Raw genomic sequence first — 9,284 nt, 5'->3', positions numbered from 1 at the left:
ATGACTATGTTTTCCCTAAAATGTAAATCACCAAAGCTAATTAAAGTTTAAATTGTGAATAGTAAACACTATGTAAATGTTGCACTTATTTAGAAACGGAGGAAGTATTTGCTTAGAAAATCTTCTCTTAATCATTGAGATACAAGAAAGGAAAAAGGGTTAATTTCTTTTTTCTACAGGAGTATATGTTTATAAGGTCTTCAACTATTAGCTCAGCACTTCTTTTTCATTTGTATAAATTCTTCCCTGTATGGCTGTATATCAGGTTACTTCTTGCCGGGAGAGGCTGAGCTCAAGCTCCATTGAGACTGGACTGTTGGAGATATCATACTTTGATTTTGCTTCCTCCTTCCTCCCTCCATAAACCTTCAAGAAGAGGGATTGAAAAATAAGTTTAGTACTAAAAAAGATGCGAAGACCATGTTTTATTTACTTGATTTAATAATTTAACTAGTTTTTAGTCTCAGACGATGTTCGGAGTTATTAATATTTTCATGTTAAAAAATACCATCTAATATCGCAAGCTTATTGGTTATAATGTTAATATATTAACTTGAGATCAGGTGTCAAATCTTATTGTGCATAACGATGACATGGAATAAAATAACTGTGGGGAGAGTGCCACGTGGCGCATAGACTTACTTAAGAATGCTTCTCAATATATTAATATAGATTGAAATGATAAAATATAACTAGATTTCTATAATCAAAATTGCTTATAAAATTGTGTTTTGTTGATTCTCTATAGTGTCTTTAGTAATATGGAATTACTAGATTTTTCATAACTTATTTTTGAGAATAAGAAACGACAGGCGGGTTTATTGAACTTAATTATTTGTAAAAATTGAAGATAACATGATCTTAATATTATTTGGCTTGTGAGAAACTACTTTAAAAATATGTTTAAGCAACAATAATGATGGTTTATTGGTTTCTCATGGATGCCAACTATCATTTGTGACGCTCTATAATGTATAAAACCTAAATAACAAAGATGGTTTTTCTTCTAAAAAACCTAATATAATTTTTAAACTTAGAATTCCATTTTGATGTAGTTTGCTTCATGTATGGATGTAGTTCAATATCAATTGTTAGATTATACACCAAGACCATGATATGCAATAATGTTGTAAATTATTCTATTTTTATGGGTGAAACACGATTATGTTCTTTTTGTTAGTACCTGTTTTTTTCTTTAATCATACTCTAAGTTGCACATAGACGGATACGGGTACGAGTGCAGATGCAGGTATGGGGTCATAAAACGGCAAGATTTTGAAATTTTAAGAAAGGATACGCGTACCATATAAGATATGTATTGTATCAGCCATCAGGTACGAGTTCGTGACCTAGAAGAAGTACCCATGCTACATAGATCATACTATTATATTATTCTTTTATTATAAATTGAATGTTCTATCCAGCATGAATATGAATATGTACTATTATTATTTTTGAAATTCTATATTGTTGTATTTTGTAGGGTTCATACTTTTGCAATAATGTACGTCATAATACTCATAGATGTAAAATCCAATTTGTGATTTGATACAAACCTTGCTTCGTAATTCTATAACTTGTTGGCGCAGACAAACGAGCTCCCTATGCAATGTCATGTTCTCTTGATGTACCATAATCTCCTGAATTAAATGAAGCACTAAAACTTCAGCATTTTCTTTATACACTAATTTAACAAAATTATGAGAACCAAGATTTTTTTTTTTTCCAATTTACTACTACAGAAGAACCTGTTTCATCTAAATTCTAACCTTATGGTTAAGCTCAGTTATCTTCTCATTCCAGAGCTGCTCCTGTACGTGATGTAAAATGAATAAGAACTCTTGTAACTTTTCTCAAAAATAACCTCAGGAATTTGTTTTTCACAAAAAATGCTTCCATGAACAATTAATTTTATTCTGTGATCATAATCACCATCATCTCATTTATATTTTCTATCGTAGTTTCATCATTCAATTTTAGGAGATGAAAAGAAATCGAAAAAAAAAAGTGACATCTTCTATAGATCTAGACATCTTAAAATGGTACTTTTTGCCGGGATAAATACTCCCTCCGTCCCATACTATAATGCTTGTTTCATTTTTGGTGAGTCAAACTTTAAAATATCTGACCACATATTATCATTAATATATAGAATGTTTTTTGATCTCAACTTTTTTATATTTTTTATTAACAAGGAATGGAAAATATCGAACGTCAAATGTCCATTTTGAAGACCGTATAAAAAAGATTTAAGCACTATATTACGGGATGAAGGGAGTAGTATATATAAGATATTTTTAAAGACATTACATTTTCACCTTTTCTAGTACATACAAATGGTCTGTGAGTGGAATTTCCTAATTACCTTTATTAAGATTGTCTAATCACTACAAAAATCATAGCATTATAGAAACAAATTTTGACAACGAGTTTTTCAATTGTGAATAAATAGCAACATACATTAATCTTTCGTTGCTTATTATAAACTGACATTTTTTGCTCTACATTTCTGACAAATGAAAGCAACATATTTTTTTTGGAATAGGAAAGCAACATATATTTGATTTGTTGCTATTAGTTGTTTCACTATTTATTACTAGATAACATCATATTTTCAATTTGTTGTCATTTAACAAGAAACTACAGCAACAAATATTTGATTTTACTATCGGTTGCTAAATGGCATAATATTTACGATATGTTTTCATTTAGCAACAAACTACGACAACCAATATTTGATTTGTTGACATTAGAAATAACTAATCTTACTATGTGTTACTAGATGTCATCATATTTCTGATTTGTTACCATAGCAACAAAGTACGACGAACAAAATTTCATTTGTTAAGAAACGTTTAATTTTACTATGTGTTAATAGATTACATCATATTTTCAATTTGTTACCATTTAGAAATAAATATGGAAAGTGATATTTGATTTAACTTGTTGATGGTGATAGATATCTTATTATTTGTTGCTCAAATATCACCAAATTTTTTCTTGAATTGTGTTCCATATAGAAGAAAGATGAACCAAAGTACCACCATATAAGTTAAAGAAGTTTTCATACTATTATCAGTTGATATTAGTATGGAACATCATTCAGATATGTAAGTGAGCTGATTCTTCTCCTCTTTATTACTTTGTTCAAGCGCATTTCTCATATAACAATTAAATAGTAAATAATTTGTTCCTAGTTTTTAGCAACAAAATATTAATAATTCATTGTCATATGTAGTGATCGACAATCATTCATAACTCGTTGCTAGAGTTCGCAAGGACAGCGCCAAACATAGCAACCACCATTGCAACGAAATTTGAATGGATGCAATATGTCAACAAAATTATTTTGAATTTAGTAGTTAAAATCATATGGCGACATGCCTTTTAGCAAGTCGAGTTGGCAATAATTTGAATCAAAAAATAATTGTTGCTATTAGCAACAATTATTTTTTGATTCAAATTATTGCCAACTCGAATTGCCAACAAATTTCTTATAAGTAGCAACAATTTTTAACTATTGCTAGATTGATTTAATTTTGCAGTGAATGAATTGAGTTTCTATCATAATAATCTAGCTACCATAAGTTACAGTTTGATTATCTCATGGCCTCATGGGTCAAGTGATGGCCTTTCCTAATATTACTTTTTATGATCTCGCAGCAGTCTGATTCTCTTGTTTGCCTATTAAAATTCAGCCAAATAAAGCTTATGATTCCGTCATCCAAACTAATTATCATGCATGTTTGTAGTGCAATTTCAACTAATACTCTTGTAATAAATACATCAAAAATGTATTGATATATCATCAAGTGGATCACAGTATATTCTTTCAAAAAGAAAAAAAAAAAAGTGGATCACAATATATTGATTTCATATAAATGAAAATCTGCATAAATTGTCATAAGTGGATCTCGGAGTAATACCTTTCTTGCACGAAGGGATTTAATGCCAGTTTGCACTTGATTCTCCAGATTTTCCAAATGTTCAATGCTTAAATCTGAGAGCTCTTCTCCAAGCAATTGCCTGGATATATAATTTACATGTACACTTTAATTTGAGTAAGAATACTATAATATACCTTACTAAAACTAGTTTTGTCTTACTTCTTTCTGTATTTCAGATCCTCTAGTTGGCCACGTAAGTTTTGTACTTCCAACTTCCACATCTATGAATCAAAAAAAAAAAAAAAAAAACAGTAGATCATATAATTAGGTCATATATCATAGTTTATATATGTACTCCCTCCGTTTCAAAATATAAGCTAGACATTCACGTTTTACGAAAAATTTACTTTGATCACAAATATTTCTCATAATGTGATAAACAAAAATTATAAAAATTATACCCATGGGCCATGGATTCGTCTTCAAAAATACTATAATAACATTATTTTTTAAAAATTTTTATCAACAATTGAGAGTAATTAACGATTAAAATTCAACCTCGAACATTGTATATGCCTTATATTTTGAAACAGGGGAGTACATACTTCACATAATTAACTTGAAAGCGGTTCCCACTTCCCCCTTCCCATTTGATACTCCCATGCATGGGTGATTGATTCCCTCTACGATGCAATATGAATATGAAAGATGAACGAGATACAAATAGTTCTAATAAGATTCAATATTCATGAACATGTAGTACATTTCCAGGATTTTTTGATTCGATTCAATAATATGGTACTACAATAATATGGAGAGAGATATATGGTTCGATTCGTAACATATACAACAATATATATGTAGATGCTTGCATGCATTATGCATAGTAAATACATTCACCTCTTGTTTATATTGAAGTTGAAATGTGTACAATATTAATTATATTGCTGAGATTTTGGCCAATGTAGGAAATGATGAAAATTGAATGCATTCTAATGGTAGTTGTACAGATTATTGTATCTATCACGGTTCAACTAGAAACAACCTCTCAGGGTAAGGTTGCATAGGTTGATCAAAACCTAGTCCGAGTGACTGGGAGTTTCTTTAGAAGTACTCCCTCCGTCCCATAATATAGTGCTTGTTTCTTTTTTACACGGTCTTCAAGACGTAACTTTGACCTTTAATATCTTCAATTTCGTATTAATAAAATATAAAAAGTTGATATTATGAAACTACACATTGAGACGAATCTAACAAGACCCACATGAATAGTTTTTTTATATATACAAATGAGAATATTCGGTCAAAAATTTTAAAGTTTGACCCACCAAAAATGAAATAGACACTATATTATGGGACGGAGGGAGTATATATTAAGGCAATGGGATAATATTCATGCTATTGTTCAGAATGCAAACCTTAGATTGTATTATTAATTAAGCGTTAAATGTTGAACAACCAGCTTTGTAGACATTTAGAAATATAAATCAAAAGCATTAATCATCTTATTCGCCCACATCAAAACTAAAGCTTTTTGATTTGCAATTTCCTCGTATGCATATGTGAATCATATAGATAAAGCTAGGTACGTAGCTTAATGCGTGATAAATCGAATGCTTAATACCAAAGGACCAATTCAACGGAAAGGTTAAGCTGATGGTTGAGACCTTTAGATAGTTTTATACTCTTATCACGCCCCTTGACGCAAGAGCCCTTTGGGCTTGAAGTGTGGATGCAACACAGGTCTCCTTCATAACTGTCGCTATATATTCAACTTAGAAAGGAGGGGTGGATGAGATTTAAACCGTCACCTTTATGTCACTCTAGCTCTGATACCATTTCAAAGGACCAACTCAATCAAAAGTTTAAGCTGATGGTTGAGACCCCATAAATTACTAATGAAATACGTCAATATTAACTAGTTGCTTTGGTAAATTATGGTGTGATACCTAAGATTTGGGATTGTATCTATGCATTTTCATCACTACCCTTTGCATGTCTCTATACACCAGACAACGACGCCCCTAATCAATGTGATAATTCATCGATTTTGGACAGAATTAGCACTATTGAATTACAATTAGATGATACTAAACCTAGTAAAATTCACATATTCCTCAGATATTCTAAACTACATGATCCTATACAGTATACAGTGAGTGGATGCAATTGAGTATCAATTAATAAATCTGCAAAGACTTAGTTATAAATAAACAGAATATGTACATGTTGTCTTACTTTATACTATTTTGTGATACATAAATTAAAATTGATAATCACATATAATTCTTTTCATTACTAGTAAAAATAATGCCAAATGTAATATATAAACAAAAGTAATAATCACAAAAACTCCAAGTAAAATGCTGATAAAGAAGGGCTAGTACTCAACACATATTCATGAAAAGATCTATTGCATTGGGTGTTAGTACCCAACTTCAAGGTGTAGCAATTCAAAGATTTTGAGTGCTAAATTCATATGCAAATCATGGGAAGTGGAGAATCAAACAAATTTGGCATCAAACAGTAAGAAAATCGCAAATGGCATAGTAATTACCATGGCTTCTGAAGTAGCATTCATCAACTGAGATTCCTCCTTTGCAGCATTGTATTGCTCCAACATAGACTTCATGTTACTAGGGAGAAGAAGATATTGTAAGAAATGTTTCCAAATTGATGTCTGATCAATACATGCTGAACTAGTGTTGTCTAATTTACAATACACTTAATTAGGTAGACAGAACAAGTACAATGCCCAATATATATATATATATAATTGTTACCTAGTTTTCCAAAATCCAAACTAATCCAGAAGCTTACTACTACTGTCTACTTATCAACTCACACATTTGAGATCGTAGTTCACAAGGTATCAACGAATTAGGGTTCACAAGGACCCTTGGGTCTAATGGTATGGCTTCGTATCTCCCACACGAGGGATCAAAATTCAAATCTCGGTGGAAGCAAATTACAATAGGGGGGGGGGGGGAGGGGTTGGCCTCTGGGTGAGTGACCTTGTGCGAGGGTAACCTCGAGTAAATTCTTCTTACCATGGGTTTACAAAAGGGGCCAAAAAAAATTAGGTGAACACTATAAGATTGTGACTAGCTAGACAGAATAATATATGATCTTCAATAGATTTGATGGGTTTGCTCAAGTTGTTGATATATCTATGTATTTGCAATAGATTATTGCTTGATACTTCCTCCGTTCCATAATCAGTGAAACACTTCTCTCTTTTATGTGAGAGTTTTTTTTAGAAAAGTGTTTCATTAATTATGGAATGGATAAAGTATATATATATAACACTAACCAAAACACATGATCAGCTAAAGACTCCTCCGAGGTTGAAATTTTGTAGTAGACTATCATCAAAATAAGCAAAAAAAAATTCTATCTAATTACAAGCATAATTGAAAGAGATAGAGATCACATATATATATATGAGCAAAATATTAACCATTTGGTCCGATACTCCGATCTTATCTAATCTCAATTGTGGATTCTAGCATGCTCATTTCAATTAAGAAACGAAATTTGAATCCTTTTCTTTTTCTTTCCATTTTTCAATCATTGATAATACAAACCTAAAAGAATTGCTTAATTAATACTACCATATAAGTTAGAAACTAAAATCATTACCCTTATGAGTTCTTATACAACAAAAAGAAAAACATTGATAGAATATAAAACCAATCTTAAAGCGGAACCCAAAGTTTTAGCTCATCTTTGGAGCTCCAACACAGTAACAAATATAATTTTTTTATAAATTCAACAAGCAAAGTTATAATCTAGCTAATTAATGTATTTATTCAAGTTCTAGCCTCATTTTCTTTTGTAATATTCTGTCCCAGATTACAACCTATCCCCCAATCCTAAATATAAAAATAAACTATCTAGCAAAATACAATATTTTTTTCTTGGTGAAAATGGAACTACAAATACTACCTAGTGAAATAGGCTCAAATCCAAAACATAGATGTTCATACAAGAAATTATCTAGCAAAATACAATATATTTTTTTTTTTTAATTTGTTGAAAATGGAACGATAAATAATAAATAAAGAGTCAAATACAACCTAGTGAAACCCTCAATTACTGACGGACTTCTCTTAGGTCCGCCACCGTTTTGCAACCCGAACAAGGCTCAAATCCGAAACATAGATGTTCATATAGTAACTAGGGGAAAAGGGGGAATACAATATATATAGTTTGGATGTAACTAATTCTCTACTTGCTGAGTATATATTGAACTTCAGTACACAATATTAGGAGAAAATAATAAGAATTTCATCATCAAAAAAACTGGGAAAAAAATGAAATTAATTAAGCTAGGATAAAATAAACTTACTCTTGAGTGGAAAGCTCATAGATCCTGCCAGTGCTTGAGATGACAATAAGTCCAACATGAACATCGCACAAGATTGATAACTCTTGAGCTTTCTTGATCAAACCCTTTCGTCTTTTGGTAAAGGTAACTTGCCTGCTAGACAGATTATCAATCCTTTGAATTTCAATCTTCCCTCTTCCCATGCTTAAGTTAATTATTATTCCTTAATTACCTTAACTTTTGCTAAAAAGTAGTAAAGCTAGCTAGGGTTTCTTAATCTGTTATTAAAACCTTAATATTTGTTTCTTTTGAAGGGAAGATCTTAATATTTGTTTTTGAGGTGGTTAGATAATAGTATATGTATATGACATGTTAAGCAACTACTAAATAGTAATATATACTACATGATACTTACTATATATTTGGAGTCAACCAAAGTTTTTGATTGATTCATCAGTTTAAAGGACATTAATGCAATTACCTTATTTGGAAGAACCGTGTTCTTGTGGTGTGAGAACCGCGTATTTTAACCACGCATGATAGGAATAAAGTTTTTGAACTTTAATTTTGTTGGCCACTTGATTGGGTTAGGGTCTTAGAGCATGAGCAATGGGGTTGGTTTTGTTTGGTCTAGCAAAAAGTAAAGCTAGCTTTACTTAGCTTTACCATTGGAGCAATTGGCCCTTGGAGTTGGTTGGTCTGGAATTCTAGACCAACCATGCCTTGGATGGTGTGCATAACAACAAATGGGGTGTTGCCATATGTATCAATATTGCTTTATTGTTGCTGTTTTTTTTTACAAGATTGTTTTTTTGTTTTAAAGTAAATAAAATCAGCTTATAATTTTTTTAAAAAAATTACATTACAACTATAAAAAATTATCTATAAATTGAGCCTAAATTTGATATATTTTATCATATTTTTTCACAACCTACTTTTCTTTCTAATAACTTCTCCTACTTTATTCAAAATATATATAAATTAATTAATATATTACCAATTAAAACATGAATAAAAAATATCTACTCTATATAAGAATAAGAACATTTTCGATAGGAAAGAGAGTA

General features: G+C 30.6%; 1 protein-coding gene across 1 annotated transcript; it reads right to left on the bottom strand.

Moving 5' to 3' along the window:
- On the bottom strand, positions 1-8,636 carry LOC104904773 (MADS-box transcription factor 23). Its single transcript, XM_010693147.4, has 7 exons — positions 8,239-8,636; positions 6,445-6,523; positions 4,107-4,168; positions 3,927-4,026; positions 1,770-1,811; positions 1,557-1,640; positions 1-366 (listed from the first exon to the last, which is right to left on the bottom strand). The coding sequence occupies exons 1-7, from the start codon at positions 8,418-8,420 to the stop codon at positions 262-264; spliced, it is 654 nt and encodes a 217-aa protein (XP_010691449.1). The 5' UTR covers positions 8,421-8,636; the 3' UTR covers positions 1-261.
- Positions 8,637-9,284: the final 648 nt, after the last annotated feature.

This window comes from Beta vulgaris, chromosome 9 (assembly GCF_026745355.1).
Source record: "Beta vulgaris subsp. vulgaris cultivar EL10 chromosome 9, EL10.2, whole genome shotgun sequence".
NCBI lineage: Eukaryota > Viridiplantae > Streptophyta > Magnoliopsida > Caryophyllales > Amaranthaceae > Beta > Beta vulgaris.
Note: the sequence above shows the minus strand (reverse complement) of the source record. Positions and strands in the feature narration are given on the sequence as shown.